This window comes from Chrysochloris asiatica, unplaced genomic scaffold (assembly GCF_000296735.1).
Source record: "Chrysochloris asiatica unplaced genomic scaffold, ChrAsi1.0 scaffold00008, whole genome shotgun sequence".
NCBI lineage: Eukaryota > Metazoa > Chordata > Mammalia > Afrosoricida > Chrysochloridae > Chrysochloris > Chrysochloris asiatica.
The window spans coordinates 37,173,858-37,197,120 of NW_006408526.1; the positions used below are offsets into that span (position 1 = coordinate 37,173,858).

Sequence of the window (23,263 nt, forward strand, 5' to 3'; positions counted from 1 at the left end):
AACTGACTTTGCAGTCTAGCGCGTTAGTGCACAGCACCATACCAGGACTCCAGAGCACCACAGGACAAAAACAAAACCAGCATAATTATCTGGGTGAGCATACACACTGCACAGAGGCAGATGAAATCCACAGGTTCCCAATCATGATTTTCATATGCATGAGAGAGAACAAAGGAAATCATATAAGATCATGATTACTGGCAGGTCAACCTATCACTGCCACAGGTGGGACTACAAAAACAGGGGAAAGATCATGACTGGGATGTGTATATAATTGCTGGTTAAAATAGATCGCAGAATTGGTTCTGGGACTTTGATCTGGTTACATGGTAGTTGGGACATGGTTCATAACCATACAATCCTAAATCATAGTCACAAGGTGGCTACAAGACAATACCAGGACCCTCAACTTTTGACTTAAATTAGATAACATGTATCTGATTGGCTACTTTCAGTAAATGCTCAAGCAAATTCCCTAGTACTTTGTGTGAGCATCTTTCTGCCTACTAGTTAATCTCCTACATTCTTCCTGAAGGCAAAATGACGCTCCCTGGGCTTGTAAACAAACTTTTCTAAGTAGAGTCACATTGTTGGTTTAGTTGTTAGGCACAAGATTGACAGTTCAACCCCCCATACCTCTCCCCGCCCCTCAGCCACTCAGTGAGAGAAAGATAGGTCTGTCTGTTCTGGGAAGACTTATGGTCTCAGAAACCCTATGTTATTGCATACATCACAGTTGACTTAATGGCAATGGTTTAGCATTAGGAAGTAACAAAGAGCTCAAAGGGTTTCTGAACTTATATCAAGACTTAAAATGATGTTAGGGCTCCCACTGTAGACAACAGCCTTCCACAAGCCAAATACTTTAGAATTTCGGCTCTAATGCAGAGCTAAGAATAGTACCAACTTATAGTATGTGCTCAGTAAGTGTGAGTTATTGTTTGTGTAATGCTTTATGGCTTACAAAGCATTTCCACAGAAGACATTATCATCTCTTGACTAGGATCCAGTCCATTTGGCAAGAAATTTGGAAGGAATTCAGGACATTGGACAAGTGCCAGGGTCCTTTATTGATTGCATCATCAGAAGGCTAGTCTTTCAGGTATGGTTTTCTAAGCCCAGGTCTGCCTCTTCTCCATGCCCTGGAAAAGCAGTCTGCAAGGTCTTCAGGACATGCCCTCTACTCTAGCAGAAGCTTCCACCCAGGAAGTAGGAAGTTTCCCTCATCCCTCACGCAGCAGAATGCAGAATTATATGTACATTGTTGCTTAAGCCCAGCAGGCCTTATAGCTCTACTTCCAAACAAAAAAGATAGTCTTTAGAATGGCAACTCAGGGTTAAGGGAATTAAGCTGTGTTATTTACCCTAGGAAAACATTAAGATGCCTTATGAAGCAATGACCATAATCTACTCAACCTTTTCTCTAAGACATGTCAGTTACCATCCCTCCCCCACATTCTAGTCAGGGTAAGGGGAGGGGGCTAACCTTTTTGGTGTGGTGCTGTAGGTAATGAGCTGGACTGTAAAGTCGGCTTGAACCACAAGGTCGGTGGTTCAAACTTACCAGCTGCTCCTTGGAAACCTTAGACAGGGTTGCTGTGAATCGGAACTGACTCTACGACACTTAACAGTAACAACAGTAAGTGTACAGTGGCAGTAGCAATAGACTCAAATGTACCAACAATTGTGTGGTTAGCGTAGGACCAGTGTTTTTTTCTGTTGTGCGTACGGGGCGCTATGAGTCAGTACAGACTCAATGGCACCTAACAACAACAACAAGAGGAATTATGTATAACGTATCAGACTAGATTATCACCATCCATCCAGATAGGAAATGAGGCAAAGTAACTTGTCTACTTCAGCACCGCAGGGAAGCAAAAATTCTGTCTCTAGCACTAGTTGTGTGATCTTCCACGGCTCTGTGAGCTGAGCTTTCTCATCTGCAAAACTAGGATATTACTGGTACACATCTTACGCGGTCATTGTAAAAAGTCAGTGAGTTAATCCATTTATTATGCTTAGCACAATGACTGACACAAAGAGAATTAGGTTGTATTATTATTATTATCCATAAAGAGGAGGAGCAGGTAGGTTTTACTGTGCCATTTTCTTGTTTCTGACTGAGAGCAAAGACTCCTTACAGCTTTAAAATCCCCCAGCAAAGTTGATGCCGTCAGCAAGGGAGGCAAATGTGCCTATCACTTTTACCTTCTTTGAAGGGGAAGTTGTTTTATCCAATCTATGAAGCAATTCATTTACTTATCTTTTCAGAGAAGTGGCAATACAATCTTTATTTGCATACTCTTGTTGACAGGGTCCTGGTTAATGGGCTGGACTGCAAAGCTGGGTTGAACTGCAAGGTCGGTGGTTCAAGCTCACGGGCTGCTCCTTGGAAACCCTATACAGGGTTGCTAAGAAGTTCTGGTAGCGTAGTGGTTACGAATCGTACTGCCAACCTGAAGGTCAGCAGTTCGAAACTACCAGCGGTTCCACGGGAGAAAGATGAGCCGTTCTGCTCTGGTAAAGATTTACAGCCTTGGAAACCCTGTGCAGGGTCACTATGAGTTGGCACCGACTCCACGGTACTTAACAACAACAACAACATGGGTCAGAATCGACTCGAAGGCCCTTAATAACAACAACAACCGCAAGGTCAGAGGTTCAAACCTGCCAGCTACTCCTTGGAATCCCTATACAGCGTTGCTATGAGTTGGAACTGACTGGTGGTGGTGGTGGTTATGTACCGTGGAGTCGGTTCGACTCATAACGACCCCGTATAGGGCTTCTGAGGCTGTAAATCTTTTATGGGAGCAGAAAGTCTCATCTTTCTACCGCAGATCGGCTGGTAGATTCAAACTGCTGACCTTGCCTCATTACTTGTAACTCACTACATTGCCAGAGACTTAATAACAACAACAGAACCACACGAAACTTGAAATGGGTTGATCTGGTGTTTTGAGGTCCAGCTGGACTGGTATGCAAGCTAACGAGAGGGTTCGGATACAGGGGCTGGAGCTCAGACCCAGACACCAGCTGAGTCTTCACGGGTTCAGATGATCGCCTGGCAGTTGCCTACAGCTCTGGCCCCGCCCCATCAACCTCTGACAACGCGGCCCCTTTAAGAGAGGGGCGGGGCCCCGGCGCTGGTGAGGCCGGGCCAGCCCACCCGAATGCTTTTCCTTTTTGATCCATTCAAAAATTACTCATTGCAAATTCCCGGACTGCTCAGAGGAGAGAAGGAAGGGGGCGGAGGAGCGAGGGTTACTGCCAGCACCGCGCAGGGGCACGGGGGCCGGAGTAGCTGCCGGCTGGTTCCGCACCAGCAGCTCCGCGGCGCCTCTGGCTCCGGTGGCCTCACCAGGAAGCGGCAGCGTCTCGACATTGGGAAAGCCCGGAGCCCCAGCCACCCGCCTCCGGTCCGACTCTCGGCCCCCGAGCCCCCTTCCCGACGACCGTCTCAGCGCCTCCAGGCGATGGCTGGCCGCTGAGCATGGCTCAGTACGGCGCCCCCAGTACCCTTGGCATGGCATCGCGGGAGGAACTGTATAGCAAAGTCACCCCCCGGAGGCACCGCCAGCAGCGACCCGGCACCATCAAGCATGGATCGGCGCTGGACGTGCTCCTCTCCATGGGCTTCCCCAGGGCCCGCGCGTAAGTGACCGCGCCAGCCCTCGCGACCCTCACCACTCGCCCGCCTGGCCCTCAGCTTCGCTCCGGCTGGCTTCCTTGTGCCTGCTGCCAGGTGGCGCGCTCCCGGTGCCCTCTACCTGTTGGGGGGCAGGAGGGGCGCGCTGAATGCCTGGGACATGGCTCCTGCCGGCAAGAGCCAAGGGGCAAACGTCTTGCGGGATCTTGCCCTTGGATACTTAACGCTGTGGGGCCAGAACCAGGGCTCTAGTTCTTGGGGGTACTGTGCCCTGCGCGGGATGGGACTAAGTCATTCCTAGCGCGCTCTCTGAGGTCCCCACAGTCTAGCCCTTTCGGGAGGCGGGATCCGACAGAGGCATCCTTTCGCTCCTGAATGCGGGCTGGCTAGGAATCCTAGGTGGCTGGGAAAGGACAAGGGACTGTGAGGCAGGGAGGCCGGCGCCCCTACTGCAGAGGCTTCTAGCTCCGGATGTCGCTGGATGGTTCGGTTTCCCTCCGGAGTAGGAGGAGCGGGAGCGTGGGTGTTGCTGCGTGTTCATTGATAGGGGAGAATGGAATGAGAAGGAGAAGCGATTCCTCCAGAGGACCTGGGTTCCTCGTCAGTGGTGACGGCAACGCCAAAGTGGGGTGCCTTAGAGTAAGGAGGGGGAGCTGTCCTCTGTCATCTTTCTTCCCTTTGGAGGATGGGATAGGGAAGGGCAGAGGTGGGGGCAGGTGGCTCTCCCTGCAGCCTGCGGAGCCGAGAGGCCTGGCTGCCAGCACAGGGAGCAGCAGCAGGAATCTTACGCTGATCAACTCCGGACGGTGGCCTGGAAGGCTGTCTAAAACCCAGTGGCCAGGTCATTCACCCCCAGGTCAACACCGTTCTAGGGTTTCTTGAGTAGGGTCTGGAATTCTGTGGGGGCTCTGCCTTTTTGCTTTTGTGAATTATGTCACCTAAACAGGAGAATTGGGACACTTTATCGGGAAGGACCAAGTTAATGAAAGTTTTGTTTGTTCCCACACCCCACCACACCACCCTCGTTCCCAGAGAATAATACTGAATCTCCTTTTCCCTGCCCCTGAACAAACCTTGTCTGCTCGCTTCTTTTCTAACTTGGCTGTAACCTCTTAATCACAGCAGACACCTGAATCTGTCATTGCACTCAGTCTGCTGAGACAGATTCTCGTGACCCTGGAAAGCCATGAAATGTACTGATGGTTTCTGTCTGCCACTGTTCTTCTAAGCTCCAGCTCCAGATGCCAGAGTTCTATGGGAAGGATGTGGCAAGCTGCAAAGGGTGTGTCTGTTGTGCATTCTGCTAGCTAAGTCCTCCATGTGCATGAACTGATGTGCGTAGCTTTCTTTAAGAACTGGAACCCAGAGCATGGTAATGGCTGGGAAACACTACAGAATTAGCATAGTCCCAGCCTTTTCTGAGGCCAGAGTTAAGGACATCAGTTGCCTAAAGGAAGGGCTACTTAACTGAGTCCTGTTGTAGCGCTGTAGGACAAGCAAGGTCATAGGTTCAAACTCACCAGATGTCCCTTGGAAAATCCATATAGGGTGGCTATGAAACAAAACTGATTCAATGGCACTTAACAAAATAACAACACTTAACTGAACTTATTAGCTATCATTGCTATACAATTCAAACCAGCTTGAAGGGGACATCTTCTTTTCTACTCTGCCTTGTAGCAGATTAGTATGAAGGTCTAATTCTGGCTCTCTCAACTCTGAGTATTTCATAACAGTCAGCATTTGCTGAGTATTTACTGCCTACTATTCTGAGCACTTTACCTGTATTGTCTACTTTAACATCCCAGAAACCCAATAAAGAAAGTTCCATATACCCGTTTTATGGATGGGGAAACAGACTTATAGAGGTTACTTAATCTGCTCTAGATCACAACAACAAGCAGCGAAACTGGGATTCAAACCCAGCAGTATGTGTGTACTCTACAGTTCATGCTCAGAAAATACTTAGAACAGTGCCTGGCATAGGGGTCGATTTTAAAGTGTGACTGCTGTTACAAGTTACCACAAATTAAGTGACTTAAAAAAATTAAGAAATGTATTCTCTCACAGTTTTTAAGTCCAGAAATAAAAAATCAGTATCTCTGGTCCAAAATTAAAGTGTTGGCACAGCTGTGCTACTCCAGATGCTGTAAGAGAGAATATTCATTGACTCTTCAAGCTTCTCCATCACTTTGGTCTCTGTCTCTATGGTTGTATTCGTAGTGCATTCTCTTCTGTCTAGGTCAAATCTCTCCCTTCTTCCCTTTTATAAGGATACATGTGACTACATTTAGGGTTTAGCTAGACAATCCAGGATTATCTCCCCATCTCAAGATCATTAACCACATCTGCAAAGTCCTCTTTTAACCTCTAAGATTGAATTGTGTCCCCCATAAATATGTGTAAGCTTGGCTGGGTCATGATTCTCAATGGTTTGGCAGTTATGAAATGATGTCATGTGGCAGTTACGTGATGATTCCTCTTCATGTGGTTTGATATGATAAAACAATAAAAGGGTAAGAGTGGGGTTCAATAGCCTTAATCCTATTGCAGTGCTGATCTGTTATAAAGGAGTTCGTTTCTCAGGGGTGTGGTCTGAACATCTTTTTACTTGACAAAGATAAAAGAGAGAGAAGTGAGCAGAAAAAGAGGTAACTATTACCATCAAGAAAGAAGAACAAGGAGTGGAGTCTGTCCTTTGGACCTGGGGTCTTTGCACTGTGAAGTCCCTAGATCCAGAGGATGATTGACGCCAACACACATAGAGATCTTTAAGGAATGCTGGGTCTACAGATGTTTAAGGGAGGAGACAAGGACCTTTCCCCAGAGCTAACAAAGACAGAAAACCTTCCCCGAGAGTTGGCACTCGAATTTTGGTCTTTTAGTCTCCTAAACCGTGAGAGAATAAATTTGTCTGTTAAAGACATCCACTTGTGGTATTTATATTATAGCAGCACTAGATAACTAAGACATAAGGTAATATCCACAGCTTCTAGGGATCAGATCATGAAAAATCGTAAGGAAGTCATTATTCAGTCTACAACTAGTTAGACTCTTACTAATGTCAATATTATTGCTAGCCCTGCTTCTTTTTCCTGAAGAATGTGTGTCATGATGAGACAGCCTGGGTGGGAGAGAGGTTAGGTTTGATGTTCTTTGTTAACTTCTTAGAGTGGGCTCTAAAAATCACTTGACCTAGCTCACCTCGCTACTGCCTTTCATTTCTTCTCCCTCAATCCAGAAAGACTGATGAGGCCAGCCTTCCCCATCATAAATTAGAGCAGTAAGAAGACCATGCATGAGACCATCTGGGACTCCAGAATCCAGGCATTTAACTTCAGATTTGGAGAGTTGAGAAGAAGGCGTGCAAAGCCTCAAAGACTTGGCTATGAGGCTTACGTAGTCTCTTTCTTGAGCCTTAAGACGGGAGGGAGGAGACGATGAAAATTAAGGCAGGAGAGAGAAGTGCTCGTCTTCTGGGCTCTGGAAGATGCAGATGGGATGCCTGAAGATGGGATTACCTGGATGCCTGGAGTATGAACCTTTATTGAGAGATTGGAGGCGGCTCTGGTTGACAGCTGTGGTTTTCTGTGTGGGTGATATATGGGTCTGGTGGGATTCTGGGTGGACTGGCAGACAGCTCCGAGGCCGGAATGGCTCAGGTTCAATCTCAATCTGCACTGTGGGATGGATTTGGAAAACTCACCTAACCCTCTCAGAGCCACGCTGACTGTCTCTAAAGAGTACAAAAGTATGATTAATTGTTGTTGTTAAGTGCGTCGAGTCAGTTCCGACCCATAGCGACCCTGTACAGGGTTTCCGAGGGTGTAAATCCTTACGGGAGTAGAAAGCCTCATCTTACTCCCGCGGAACGGCTGGTAGTTTCGAACCGCTGACCTTAAGGTTCGCAGCCCGATTCGTAACCACTACGCTACCAGAGCTCCTTAGTGCAGGCTTATTTTGTGCTTGACTGAGATATAAGGAGAGAAGGGTGCAGTGCAGGGTGACCTTGGGTAGGTTCTCTCTAGCTCATTACTTTCCTGGAGCTGTGTTAGTTTTTTTTTTCCACCCCACAATATGAACTTCAGTCCAACTACTTAGCCAATACTAGAAAAGAACCTCCCATATGCAAAAGGACTGAGAAACGACCATTTTTATGGTGTGTGTGCACATGTGTGTGTAAACACAAGGTAAGGAGGTATTAGGGAGGCATCTGGAAGAAAACTATCAAGGGGTCAAAATAACAGATCCCTTTCTTCTTTCAATGCCCATTGTTGTTAAGTGCCATTGTCTTGGTTTCGCCTCATAGAGACACTGTGTAGGATTTCTGAGAAGCGGCTGATGAGTTTGAACCACCAAACTTGATTTCAAGTACTTATCTTATGGTGCCACACCAGGACAGTAGCACATATTAGCCTCTCCCTATTCCAAAAGTTCTATAAATAAAGGTTCAACTTTGTTGAGACTGGAGTGAGGCTGACCTGAAGAAAAAGGAAGAGTTATGTGTGGGATAAGCCCTGTGGGAAGAGGAAGCCTCTAGAGCAGGAGAGAGTCTGAGTATATATGACACAGGAGGAAGCCAGTCAGGAACTCTGGTGCATCTGTCGCTTTGGCCAGTTCGATTTTATTTCAGAGCAGTAATATTCCCCTATTGACCTCTGTGGTTTCAGGAGGAAAGGGGGTCTCATCGCTTCCGTGCCTTGAGACTGCTTGTGGGACTTTGAGCAAGTCAGTGGACAATTGAATTTGAAAAGTCCTTACTGCTCCAACCTTGACTTTTTTTGGTGCAAGAGGGGGGCTGCCTGTGGCAAGAACTTACTTCACAGCAAATAACTTTCAAAAGAACACAGTGCAGGAGTCAGGGGCTTTGAGTTCTGTTCTAGTATCTGACCAATATTTGAAGTTTTCCAGTCAATGACTATGCATTGTATAATGTCCATTCTGACAACAGCTGACTACATATATGTCCATGAGCTCACAAAGTTATAAAAGAGTCCAGAAATCCCAATCAGAGACCCGGAAGTAGTGAATGCAACAGCTTCCCACATGTAACAGGCGTATATCTTGTCTCTTGCATACAAAGTGGTTTTACTGCCAGGCGTATAATGGCACAGTACATATATAGCCCAGAATGCACCCGTCATAATAAATGCCTATGTTATTGACTTATGTATATACTGTGCTGTACTTTCTATCTAAAACGTTTACTGTATAACAGCATAGGCAGTATCCCATCTTGCGTATTTCTTGCCTCTTGAGTATCGTAGTGTTATTTCTCTGTTTAATTTTCTTTCCAAACTATTATCATGAAGTGGATAGTGGCTCCCAAGTGTGGCAAAACCAGAGCTAGTGATAGCAGCAGTAAGAAGCAAAGGCGTATTGATTTGGAAGTGAAACAGGTTATTAAACAGCACTAAGGCTGAAAATCAGTGAAAACTGTTGCTTGCAATTTAGGTGCCATGGAGCAGCAAGAAAGACTTGTATGTAGTAGGGCTCTGGGTGGACTGACAGATAGCTCAGAGGCCAGAAATGTTCCGGTTCCATCTCAAACTATGCTGTCACACAACAATCCTCAAAAACAAAGAAGATTAAAATCTCCAAGCTGTTAAAAGGACCAACTCCACTGAAAGTTACAAGGCTAATGAAAATGTGAGAGGGGTATGAGGCTAATGAAAATGTGAGAGGGGTATGGACAAATTGCTAATGCGGATTGCAGCCCAAATACAAACATGAAGTTTGTTCAAAATGCTTAAAAAAATAAAGCAGAAACAAACTGTGATATGGCATTCACACGATGTCCAAATCACATAATGTGCTATTTCACAGATTGTATCGTGGATGTTAAAAGATGCATGATTGTATTCTCGGTAACCCCTTTTCCTCAGTATCTTCGTTAGCTTCTATGCATAATAATACCTGCCCTGTGTACCTGGAAGGGATTTGTAAGAATCAAATGCCTGAACAGGAAAGAACTTGGAAAAAGTAAAATTATAATCTCAACACAAAAGAATACAATGATATTATTGTGTTGGATTAGAAGAAAAGAAAGGAGACGAGGTGGTGGTTGAGGTAGCGGAAGAGGGTTTACATGCACTGTTGAGTTGTCCTTTTTTCCCTATGGAGGAAATCTCAACATAACTAATTAAAAAGCAAGAGTGTCAGAAGGGAAGATCTATAAGAAACCCTGTCTTTTAACGTTGTTTTGGACAGTAAATTGTGTTAGGTAGGCCTCACTGCCCAGAGACAAACAACTGAAAGCAGCTGCATGAGGAGTTGAGAGGATCTTGCAGAGCCTATGAATTAAAGTATTGAGTTTCTCTGCTTTGTCTTACTTACCTGCTGGTAGACATTGGATCCTCTGGGGTGGGGACTGAGGCTACTTTCTCAGGGGCCTTGGATAGAAAGATAAGACACCTGCAGCTGAAGGGAATTTATAGATGAGCAGAACAAAGAACTGTCTGGTCTACCCACCACGACCATGTACCCACACAACACTGGCTTACGTTGAGTGCCGTTCTGCTAGTTACAAGTGACTCTCACGTTATATATAAATATTCCTCTTGATCAACACAGCAGTCCTGCAATCTTGTTATTGTTGTTAGCTGCCTTTGAGTCAGCCCCCAACTCACAGTGAGCCCGGCCTCAGACCATTGTGATCCACAGGATTTTCACTGGTTGATTTTCAGGAGTAGCTTGCCAGACCTTTCGTCCTAATTTGTCTAGTCTTGGAAGCTCCACTGAAATCTTCATCATAGAATACATCTCTGGATGGACTAAAAACTTCCAACCTTTTGGTTAGTAGCCAACCACATTAATCCTTTGTACTCTCCAGGAACTCCTGATAATGCCAATACTTAACTCATAAAACCGATATAAAGTTTATTGTTGTTGTTAACCTCCGTGGAGTTGACCCTGGTCTGATTCATAGTGACCTAAAGCACAGTGGAATCAAATGTAGAATGAAATGCTTCCCAGGGCTATGCTAGTCCCATGGCCAGTTGCTGTTCAGATGTATTCACTGTGATCCTTTGGGTATTCATTGGCTGAGTTGTTTGAAGTAGAAGTCCAGGTCTTTCTTTCTAGTTTGGAAGTTCTGCTGAAACCTGATCAGCATCGTAGCAAGGAGCTATTCCTTCCACTCAAGTAGTTATACTATTCCACAGGGTTCCCTCTGTTTATTTCTTAAATACGAAGACACGGTCTGATCAGAGATTCTGCTCCACTTTCCCATCTCCCCAATTCTCACTGAACAAGAGGGACGCAGTAGTAAGTGTAGGGCAGAGTCCGGCAGATGGCTTTCCCTCAGTACTTTAGTCCACTCACATATGTCTTTTTCTGTGTGTAGGGGACTCTGAAGGATGCTGGGCTGAGTAGAAGCAGGGCCAGGCAGAGGTAGCACTGCCCAAGCTTCTGATTGTAATAAATGGCCGGAGTTGGGATTTCAAAGGAGTACCATGTGACTGTCTTCTGATTACTCTTACATGGAATCAGACTTGAACCCCAAGGAGATACAGAAAAAGTACACTCAAGAATGGATTGTCTCTGCACAGCACCAAACAGGACACAGGATTCACTGTGGGGAGAACGCCATGTCTAATGTTCTCGTCAGGGCTCCACACCATTGGAGGTTCTCCCAGGGACCACGGGCCAGTTGCTTATGGGAGAATCAGATGTTTCTCTTTTCCCTGGAGGATGGATGGTCCTCTGAACCCTCTGCCAGTGGGTCCATTCCTTGACGGGTATTGTTCCATTTTATGAATGTCCCTATTTTCCTTATGACTTTGTAGTCATGCTTTTTGCTACATGTGATTTATGAGGACGAGGTCCATGGTGAATGGATCACAGATGAACATCTAGAAAGTGTCTGAGCTTTTATTCTGTGTGCAGCATCCTACTAGATGAAATACAATCCTTTGGAAGAAAGAACGTCAGATTTTACCACCTGACACACTGAAGTCAGTCACTTCCTCTAAGTGGTCCACAGTGGTTCTCTGAGTAGCAGATCTGACTTTTCTGTTGTTGTTAATTGTCATTGAGTCGGTTCTGACTCAGTGACCCTGTATGAGGTTACCAAGGACTGGCTGGTGAGTTGGAACCACTGTCATTGTGGTTCAAACTGATCTTGCAGTCCAGTGCTTATCCCACAGCGCCACACCAGGACTTCTGACTTTTCTAGGCCTGCACAAATAAAGATGTACAGATGTGAAAGGCTCTGGACTTGCCTAGACCCTGTAAGGGAACTCAGTGGTAACTCAACAATGAAATGCAAGCTGCTGGTGGTGATTATGTGCTGTGGAGCAGGTGCTGACTCTTAATCGACCCTACATAAGGTTTCCGAGCTGGCAATTTTTACAGGAGCAGAAAATCTCATCTCTCTTCCACAGAGCCACTGGTGGTTTCGAACTGCTGACCTTGAGGTTAGCAGCCTGACTCATAGCCACTATACTACCAGAGCTCCTTAAAGCAAACTATGTACTCCCCCCCCCCCCCCCCCCCCCCCAAAGTCTGGCTTTGAGTTCTCATTGTGCTCTCACTTACAGGCTGTTGGGATTCAGATAAATCCCTTTACTTCTTGAACTTCGGGGCTCCCAACTGTAAAAGTGGTTCTAGTTGACTACTGCAGTATTCTGGCGCCTCAGAAATGATATGAACATGTGCTTTTGGATAGCACATGGATGTTTTCACAGTTTCATACATGTTTTTCTCCTCTAGAGCTTTTGGCTTTTCTGTTTTTTTCTTTCATTCTCTCTCCCCTCTCACCCCTAGAGCTTTATTGTCAAATTCTTCTCTTTTCTCTTTAAAGAAAACTCTTCAGGACTGTTGCTTTTCTGGAGAGTAAATAAACAGATACGAGGTAATTACAATGGTGGGGAGTCATCTTACTCGTATACGTTTTTGTATAATTTTCAAATCGGCACATAATGTGCTTTCTTGCTTAGTACAACCAAAGTGCTGGTGAAATGGAAGAGGACTTAGTGCCTTGACTTCAACATCTGGAGAAAACAAATTGCTCACGGGCACCTTTTTAATTAAAGGGACATCTTCCCTTCTGTGGAGTCTCCAGCTGTCTGTGTTAACAGTTCCCATTGTGTTCTCTTGCCCCTGTGGATGCATAAACATTCTTGAACATAAAGCAATGGTGGTAATGAATTCTGCCAGCACCCGGGCTGCTGCCACAGATTGAGAAGCTGAAAACAATACCACCATAGCAGCTCACAGCAGCCGGGAAAATGCCACGGGGAAGCTGACAGCACAGATGGCCAGAGGCAGATGAACAGCTCAGGTCTTTCAGGTTTTGTTGAATAAAGCTCTTCCGTGAGTCAGGTAGCAGATGATTATTTAGAATTCTACTTCCGTGTTCAATGTTCAGCCTCATTCAAAAATATTTACTGAAAGCATTTATTCTCTAAATGTTTATTCTTTCATCTTGAGTAGGAAGTACTGAGAGGAAGAAAGAAGTCTGTCTTCAGTGACTGCTTTTGTGGACAGTCTGTTGAAACACATGCATGCTATATGGAGTTCTGAACCAGTGGTATCTGCTGTCTCATTCCTTAGTCAATCTATCCTTGAATTGCCCCCTGCCCGCCCTTCCTCCTCTTTGCCTAATAAGATGCTACCCGTCTTGGAGGGTTAGTTCAACCAAGATTAACACAAATCCTTCTCTAGTTCCCTTCCCTCCCTTCTCTTTTTCTTTTCTCTTCTTTTCCCTTCCCCTCTCTCATTTTCTTTCTTCTTTTCTCCCCTCACTATGAAGCAAGCAAGACAGAGGAGATTTTCCCCATTTTACCAACAAAGAGGCAAACAGATTGCCCAAGGTTCTCAATGACTTCCACTCATAATGATCTTTCTTCTTTGGGGCCATTCCTATATCTTTAACAACTGAAATCTTTCCGGAATAACACATGAAAAAGCAACATAGTGGGTTTTTTTTAAAAAAAAAATTTTATTGTGAATTGAGTGATAGTTTACATGGCAAAAAAGTTCTTGTCTTATTTCCATGACAAATTCCCTTTGTAATGTCTCTCCATAGGTATACACACACACGCATACAAACATACACACTTTTTCAATTACTTATGACCAGCCATTATAGACTAGGGTTGGTATGCGTTGGAACTGCCTTGGTGACAGTGGGTTTTTTGTTTCATTATTGATTATGAAGTCCCTGAATAGCATAAATCATGAAGCACTTGCTGCTAACCCAAAGGTTGAGGGTTCAAGCCCACCCATAGGTGTTTTAGAAGAAGGCCTGGTGATCCACTTTCAAAAGATCAGCCACTGAAAACCCTGTGGAGCACAGTTCTACTCTGATACACATGGGGTCATCATGAATTGGCATCTATAGACTTTAAGAACTGGAGTACAAAGAGACTTAGACATACTCTCTGCACTCAAGGAAATGACAATCCAGTATTCGAGACAGAAAATTATGATAAAATGTGATAAATGTTATATAAGGGGTGGGGCATGATCTGTGTGAGAGAATGAGAAGGGTAATATAAGAAGACAAATATAATATATAGCAATAGTGGAATATTAAACAAATCCTATGAACTGTCTGCTGGTGTTCCCAAAGTCAGTTCATCATTCCCATCATACATTTTAAACTTAATTCACCTCCTTTGTCTTCTTATATTAGACAAAGGAGGTGAATTAAGTTGCTATGGGTCAGAGCCGACTCGATGGCACGTAACAACAACGTAAGTATATATATATATATATAAAGAGAGAGAGGCAAATTTTAATTTATTTTGACTTTTTAAAACTCTGCTCATCAACTGATGGTACATGGAGGGGATTATAATCATTGTAATGAAATAAGGTGTATGATTTCTTGACTGTAAAACTGATGATCTGCCCTGTAAATGTTCACTCAATCCACAATAAAAACTTAAAACAAAACAAAACAAAAACACTTTGTTCATCTCTCTCCCACTGTCTATCTCGCTACCTCCTTCTCTCCACCCCAAGTAAATGAGCACCTTAGATGTTGTATAAACTATCTAGTGTATAAAGTAAAGCAAGTTATTTGGCTACCAAAAGACCCACAGTTGGGGCTGACTTTGTTGTTGTTGTTAAGTACCGTGGAGTTGGTTCCAACTCATAGTGATCCTGCACAAGGTTTCCGAGGCTGCAAATCTTTACAAAAGCAGAAAGCCTCATTTTTCTCCTGCAGAACAGCTGTTAGTTTTGAACTGCCGACCTTGAGGTTAGCAGCCCAATTAGGTTTTACATTATTTCATTGATTCTTCCATAAAGTATTTACTAAGTATATACCAAACATTGTTAGGGATTTAAAGACTGACTTTATTCTGCAGGAGCCTTTCTCAGGGCAGAAAGACATAGTTGATAAGAAGGGTATAATACAATTAGTTTTAAACAGAAATTTGAAGAAAGGACTCTGGGATCATAGGAAAAACAATGATGAATGCAATGTGAGAAGGCTGGGGAAAGCAGAGGAGGTGTGGCGCCAGACCTTAAACAATGAATGGAGATTTTCTAGACCTGGAAGTATAAGGCACATGGGCTTTGGGAACTGGAGCAGGGGCAGGTAAGGAGATGGGAGGGAAACAGTGAGACATGAGAGCAGAGAGGTTGGTTGGGGCCAGAAATGATTCAGCCAAACTGTCAATACAAACAATGGAATGGAGCAGAGGAAAAAGTAGGGCTGGAAGCCAGTTTGAAAGTAGATATAATAGTCAGGTGAAAGATGAATACAATTTGAGGAAAACATGCATCTACATGTACGCCAATGTTCTTTACAGCACTATTCATAATAGTCCAAAGATGGAAACAACTTAAAAGTCCAGTAGCAGATGAAGGAATAAACAAAATGTGGTGTACACATACCATGGAAAATTACTCTGCCATAAAGAGAAATGAAGTCCTAATACATTCTGCAACATAGATGAGCCTTGAAAACATTATGCTTTTCAAATTAGTAGATCACAATAGGATAAATGTTGTATTAACCCACTTATGTGAAATATCTAGAGGAGACCAATGTAGAGAAAGCAACATTTATTAGTAGTTACCGGAAGTGGGTGGGAGGGAGGAAGAAGGAGTCAGTTTTTAGGGTGCATTGAGCTTCTGTTAAGGGGGATGGAAACATTTAGAAATAGATGGTGGTGATGATTGCACAACATGATGAGCAGAATTGTAATTAATGTCCCTGGATTTTACACTTAATGTTGAAATGGAAGAAAAAAGATTAATAGAGCAAGATTATAGAGACATTCTTGAGATTTAATTGACATTGTAGAATAAGTTAACTGCAAGGTCCATGGTTCAAACCCACCAGCTGCTCCTTGGAAACCCTATATAGGTTTACTAAGAATCAGAAATTACTCGACAGCACTCAATAATAACAACAACATGATCTATTGGAAGGAGCCCTGGTAACATAGTGGGTTACACGTTGGACTGCTAACAACAAGATCAGCAGTTCAAATCCACCAGCTGCTCCACAGGAGAAAGATGAGACTTTCTGCTCCCATAAATATTTACAGCTTCAGAAATCCTATACAGGGTCACTATGAGTCAGAACCGACTCAACTGCATACAACCACCACCACCACCATGATATATGTATGTAGAGAGTGGTGGAACTAAAATATAACTTAAGATTTCTAACTTGAGAAACTAGATGGAGACATTTTGCACCCAGGTGGGAGATGCCGAAGATGAGGAGATTTTGAGGCTACGGCAGTGGTTTGGTTCTGAGACATTTTAGGTGTTATGGAGCATGTAGATACAGATGCAGTCAGAGTTTGATATCTAGAGCTCAGGTGGGGAGACTAGGGCTGGAAACAGAGATTGAGGGACTAATATTCGAAGCAAGAAATACTGATGGTGCAAGTAATTAAGTACTCAGCTTCTAACAGAAACTCTGGTGGTTCAGACCTATCCAGAGGTTCCAGAAAAGGAAGATCTGGCTATCTAATTCCATAAAGATTACAGACAAAATAATCACATGGGGAAGTTCTGCTCTGTCATATGGGAACTGGACTCTGGTATGGCACCTAAAAAAAAACAATAAATATTGGAAGCCATGAAAATAAATGTCATGAACCAGGTAGAGTGTAAAAAGTGAGGAAAGAAGCCAAACCTCCAAAGACAGAATCCCAGGGAACAAACTGATGAGTAGATGAAAAATATGGATGAAGTAGGCAGATGACGAATAGTTGGAAGAAAACAGGGAGAATTGCCTGAAAAGTTTTCAAGCCAACAAAATGTTATTTTTCTTTGTATTTCCTAAATAAATACAATCCCAGTCCCATTGTCTATGGCCATACCACCTCAAATAAGAACAATTCCTTGATTACAAACGCAGCCAAAGATTTTCCCAGAGGAGAATTCCAAAGCTTCTGTGTAGAGTATCTGATAATCCTCTCTAGCTCTTCGAGCATGCCAAGGACATTCTAGCCATTTCTTTCTAACAGCTTTCTTTCCAAAAAGCTGGAATCTTTTTTCTAAAACTCGGGTTATTGACTGAGATCTGGCTGTGAATAGACAGGTTACAGGAATCTCTGATATAAAAATTCATCTGCCACTTAATTCTCCCACTGCCAAATTCTACCTCTAGATTTTACTTTCATTCCTCCCTACCTATCCCCATCCATTTCATAACTGAACTATGCATCCTCACCAGAAACCTTATCAAGGTCATCTGATTATCCTGTCTGAGCTGACTTTTCATTCATTTCTTTATTCAGCAGATCTTTCCTGATCATTTATTGTATGCCAATCACTGCCCTAAGTGCTTTGAATAAAACAATGGAAAACTTCATTCCTTACTCTTTGGTCTCAGGTTGCTGAGAGCCCCTGATATCACCGCTTCTCCCATCAGAAATAGCACATCAAGGTATGCTTGGCATCTCTGCTCTGTTTACATGTCAAGGTTCATGAGGTGGCTAGTGACCAGGATTGGAATGATACCTGTGCTCCTGAGGGAATGTTTGCTTCAATCACCTACATCATTACAGGGCAATGCAAGTTGTCCTGCACACTTGAGTTTGCCTGCACTCAGCTACAGCCTGAAGTCAAGTAGAGATGCATGCAATATGGATGGATGTTGGGTTTTTTGGATGCTTCTGAAGGAAATGATAATCAGATGGATGAGGAAATAAACAGAAGACCTTGAACTAGGAGCACCTGATGTCAGGTTGGAGAAAGTACATTACACCAAGAAAAGGAAATTTGTCCTTTATATTATGTGTCATATATTTTGGAGGACTTGAATTTCCAAGAGTTGGTAGATACCAAAAATGTAAGTATAGAATATATAGTTTCAAAGTTAGGTCAGTTGATGAGCGATGTTTCTTTATGAGTTGCCAAAAGATTAAAGAACAGTGTCCTTAACACAGTACTTAATGGACTACTTCATAGTCTAGAGGATTGAGCAAAATAGGTACTCAATAATTATTATTAATATCCTAGACTATTCCTAATAACTAATTGCCTTTGGATTGAGATTCATGTATGATAGAAGATATGTTTTGCTTTAGGGTGAAGAAGCTCATGAAAAGTTCCTGCCTAGGATTCCACCACACCAGGGGTTCCACCTCATGGTTACCTTATGTGTATCAGAGTAAAACTACCCTATGATTTTTGAAGCTAGATCACCAAGCCTTTCTTCCAGTGACTTAAGCATCCCAGTGGGATGCTTGGAAAAACACCTCCAGAGACAGAAACTCAGGAATATAGAGCTGAAATTGCTGGTAGAGTTTACCTAGTCCAACTCCCTCTTTTTACATTTAAGAAAAATGAGCCAAGTGACTTTTACCAGATCCAACAGCCTGTCCTATAATAGAACTGGAGCGTGCACACACACACACACACACACACACACACACACACCGATTTCTAGTTTTGTTTTGTTTTTCCCCACATCAGGCATCTTCATCAAGTTCAGCCTCTGGCTCCAAGAAAAAGTTTTCTAACAAAGTTTTCTGGAGGAATGAACTGATCTATTTCTGGATTAACCCTTTCATGTTGTTACTTTGTCTTTTCTTTACTCTTGCTCCCCTCCTACTGCCTGCAATTTGTTTGCATCTCACTCAGCCATAGACCAGTTGGAATGATTTACTTCTGTGAAGGAGTGTGGAATGGATGGGTGAGGAAGAGCCGCACCAGTGGTAGAGTAGATTTTGGAGGTGATTCATGATTATGTTAGTTACCCACCCGTGAAAGTCAGAACAAGTTTTATTCTGCTATAGGGGAAAAAAGATTCGCTTAGAGACAAAAGACTGGATTCAAGTTCCTGGATTTGTCACTTTCTGAGGATGTGGTTTTAAGTAGGTTATTTATATAGGTTGGATGAATCACAATGGAGCAATATGTGTAAAAGCAATACAAACCACACAAAGTCATGTACGTGGAAAGTGATAAGTACTATCATTAGTTGTTGACCCTGATACTTTGAGACTCTTATAGAAAGTAGGTAACCTGTTGATTCCAAGTGGTGTCTAAAGGACTGCTCTAGTTTTCTTTCCTCTCCAAACTCCACTGTTGCAAAGAGGTTAATTCTGTTGAGGTCAGGAACATGAGGGAGACATTTGAAAAGCCAGTTTCAGCAAAGTGAGCACTTCCTTCTGGAAGCCTATATTTCACTTGCCCCTTTTGGGAAGTAGGAACATGAATCATAATGACTTAGCAAGTGGCTTTTGTGAAATAGAAAAGGTTTTCTAAATTGCAGCAAATGTGACAAGAGACTATAATAAACTGTCTATTCGTGCTGCAACAAGTTACTACAAATACGTTAAGTGTTGTCAAGACAGTTCTGACTCATAGTGATCCAGTACAGGGTTTCTGAGGAGCAGCTGGTGGATTTGAACTGCTGACCTTGTGGTTTTCAGTCTTAAAATCATCTGAATTTATTTTCTTATACTTTGGTGGTCAGAAGTTTGAAATGGATCTTAAGCACTGCTGCATTCCTTTGGAGGCTGTAGGGAAGTACCTTTCTTTAGCTTCTAGAGGTCACTTGCTTTCCTTGGCTAATGATTCCTTTCTCCATCTCCAAAGCACATCATTCCAACCTCTCTTGCATCATCGTATCTTCTCTGTCTCTAATTCTTATTTTTTAAATCACTCTTTCTATTATAAGGAACCTTGTGTTTATATCTTTTAGCTTAAGATCCTTAGCTTAAACCAAGTGCAAAATTCCTTTTGCTAGCTCAGCATATTCACAGGTTCTAGAGATTGGAACATGGACATCTTTGAAGGTTCATTATTTTCTCTACCACACTGTGTGTGTGTGTTCACAGGAGCTTGCACACTTGATCTGCATCTCTCTTTAGAGATACCAAACATAATGTCTTTAGAGAAATGCAGAACAGAGGACTATCAACCAGGCTTACTTCCTTTGCCTTTTCCATTGTGTGCTACTTGTCTGTGGTTGCATCAGCCTCATATTCCCAACATGAGCACAAAGTATTCATGTTATTGTTGTTGTTAGGCACCATCAAGTCAGTTCCAACTCATAGCGACCCTATGCACAACAGAACAAAACACTTTCTGGTCCTTCGCCATCCTTACAGTTGTTGTTACACTCGAGTCCATTGTTGCTGCTTCTGTGCCAGTCAAACTTGGTGGGGTCTTTCTCTTTTTTGCTGACCCTCACTTTACCAAACACAATGTCCTTCTCTAGGGACTAGTCCCTTCTTATAACGGGTCCAAAGTATGAGAGATGAAGTCTCACCATCCTGGCTTCTGGAGCACTCTGGCTGTTCTTCCAACACAGATTTGCTAATTTTTTTGGCAGTCCATGGTACTTTCAATATTCTTCTCCAACACCATAACCAAAATGCATCAGTTTTTCTATAATCTTCCTTATTCATTGTACAGCTTTCACATGCATATAAAACTGTTGAGACTATCATGGCTTGGGTCAGGTGCAACTTTGTCCTCAAACTGACATCTTTGCTCTTGAACTCTTTAAAGAGGTCTTGTGTAGCAGATTTGCATAGTGCAATATATTGTTTGTTTTCTTGACTGCTGCTTCCATGAACTGAGCATTGATGATGGATTCAAGCAAAATGAAGTCTTTGACAACTTCAATCTTTTCTCTATTTATCATGTTATTTATTGATCCGGTTTTGAGGATTTTTGTTTTCTTTACATTGAAGTACAATCCATAGAGAAGGCTATAGTCTTTGATCGTCATCAGCAAGTATTTTAAGTCCTCTTCACTTCCAGCCAAGCAATGTTGTATCATCTGCATATATCAGGTTGTTAATGAGTCTTCCTCCAATCCTGCTGCCACACTCTTTCTCATATAATCCAGCTTCTTGGATTATTTCCTCAGCATAACAACCATGGTACACATTTTTTTTCGGATATTAAACCACTCAGCATCCCTTTTTTCTGTTCTAACCACTGCCTCTTGGTCTATGTACAGGTTTCTCATGAGCACAATTAAGTGTTCTAGAATACCTATTTTTCACAATGTTATCCATGATCCATACAGTTGAAAGCCTTTGTATAGTCAGTAAAGCACAAGTAAGCATCATTCTGGTATTCTGTGCTTTCAGTCAAGATCCATCTGATGTCAGCAATGACATCTGAATCTGGCTTGAATTCCTGTTGCTGTATTGTTGCAGCCATTTTTAAATTATCTTCAGCAAAATTCTGCTTGCATGTGATATTAATGATATTGTTTGATTATTTCCAAATTATGTTGAGTCAACTTTCTTGGGAATAGGCACAAATATGGAACATTTGGAATAGGCACAAAAATACCTTCAGTGTAGCTTGGACTTCTTCCTTCAATACCATCAGTTCTTGATCATATGCCACATCTTGAAATGGTTGAATATCAATATTTCTTTCTGACACAGTGACTGTATTCCTTCCACTGTCTTAGGGCTTTCTGCATCATTCAGTATTTTTGCCATGTTGTTATTAAGTGCCGTTGTGTCGGTTCTGACTCATAGCAACCCTGTATAGGGTTTCCCAGGCTTGACTGGCAAGTTTGAACCGCCAACCTTGCAGTTCAAATGAACCCTGTAGTTGAGTGCTTATCCTACAGTGCCACACTAGGACTTTTTTGCCTATGTTGTTAAAGTTTGTTGTTAGGTGCCATAAGTTAAGTTGGGTCTGACTCATACTGACCCTGTATAAAGTTTCTAAGAAGCAGATGGTGAGTTTGAACCACTGACCTTATAGTTCAAACTGATCTTGCTTATCCTATAGCACCACACCAAGATGGAACCCTTCATTATTGCAAAGTCAATACTTGAGTTTTTTCTTCAGTTCTTTCAGCTTAAGAAATGCTGAGTGTGTTCATACTTTTGGTTTTCTAACTCCAAGTCTTTGCACATTTCAACATACTTTGTCTTTTTGAGTTGCTCTTTGAAAATTTCTATTCAGCTTTTACTTTCTCATTTCTTCCATTCACTTTAACATCTCTATGCTGGGGAGCAACTTTCAGTCTCTTCAGACATCCATTTTGATCTTTTCTTTCTTTATTGTCTGCTTAATGACCTTTTGCTTTCTTCCTGTATGTTGTTCTTTATGTCATCCCACAACTCTTCTGGTTTCCGGTCATTAGTGTCTAATGCATCAAATGTATTATTGAGATGATGTATAAATTCAGGTGGGATATGTTCAAGGTCGTATTTTGGCTTTTGTGAACGAGTTTTAATTTTCTTTAGCTTCCACTTACATATGTATAATTAATGGTCTGTTCAATAGTCGACCCTGGCCTTGTTTTGGCTGATGATATTGAGCCTTTCCACTATCTTTTCCCACAGATATAGTTGATTTGATTCCTATGTACTCCTTCTAGTGAAGTCCATGTGTATGGTTGCCTTTTATGTTGTTTACAAAAGGAATTTACAATGAAGAAGTCACTGGTCTAGCAAAATTCTGTCATGCATTCTCCAGCATCATTTCTATCACCAAGGTCATATTTTCCACCTATTGATCTTTCTATCTGTTCCCAACCTTCACATTTCAATCAGCAGTCATTGTCATACACCATGATTGCATGTTTGATCAATTTTTTTCTGAAGTAGTTGGTAGAATTCTTCAATTTCATCATCACTGGCTTTTGTGGTTGGTGCATAAATTTGGATAATAGCAGTATTAACTGGTCTTCCTTGTAGATGTATGGATAGTATACTATCACAGACATTATACCTCAAGATAAATCTTGAAATGTTCTTTTTGATGGTGAAGGTGATACCTTTCCTCTTTAATTGATCATTTCCGGCATAGTAAATCATGCGATTATCAGATTCAATATGACCAATACCCATCCATTTCAGCTCACTAATGCCTAAGATATTGATGTTTATGCTTTCCATTTCTTTTTGACAACTTCCAGTTTTCCTAGACTCATGCATACTTCACACATTCCATGTTCTGATTATTAATGGATGTTTGCAGCTGTTTCTCCTTATCAGCAAATGAAGGTCCTTAATGTTTTACTCCAATTGCGTGAGGAGGCAGCTCTTCCCCGGTTGTATTTTCAGTTTTTCCAATCTGAGTTGCTCATTTCCTGGCACTGTAGCTGGCAATATTCTGGTGCCACTCATAATGTTTTCATTTTCTGGCACTATATCTAGAAATCTTTCACTACTATCCATAGGTTTTCAGTGACTAAACATTCAGAAG

At 42.6% G+C, this 23,263-nt stretch overlaps 1 protein-coding gene across 1 annotated transcript in view; it reads left to right on the forward strand.

The window, feature by feature from the left end:
• The first annotated feature begins 3,490 nt into the window (after positions 1-3,490).
• The window catches only part of UBASH3B (ubiquitin associated and SH3 domain containing B), a 205,515-nt gene continuing 185,742 nt past the window's right edge, over positions 3,491-23,263 (forward strand). The window contains exon 1 of the mRNA XM_006833926.1: positions 3,491-3,651. Within this exon, the coding sequence (XP_006833989.1) occupies positions 3,491-3,651 (161 nt within the window). The remainder of the gene's footprint in view (positions 3,652-23,263) is intronic.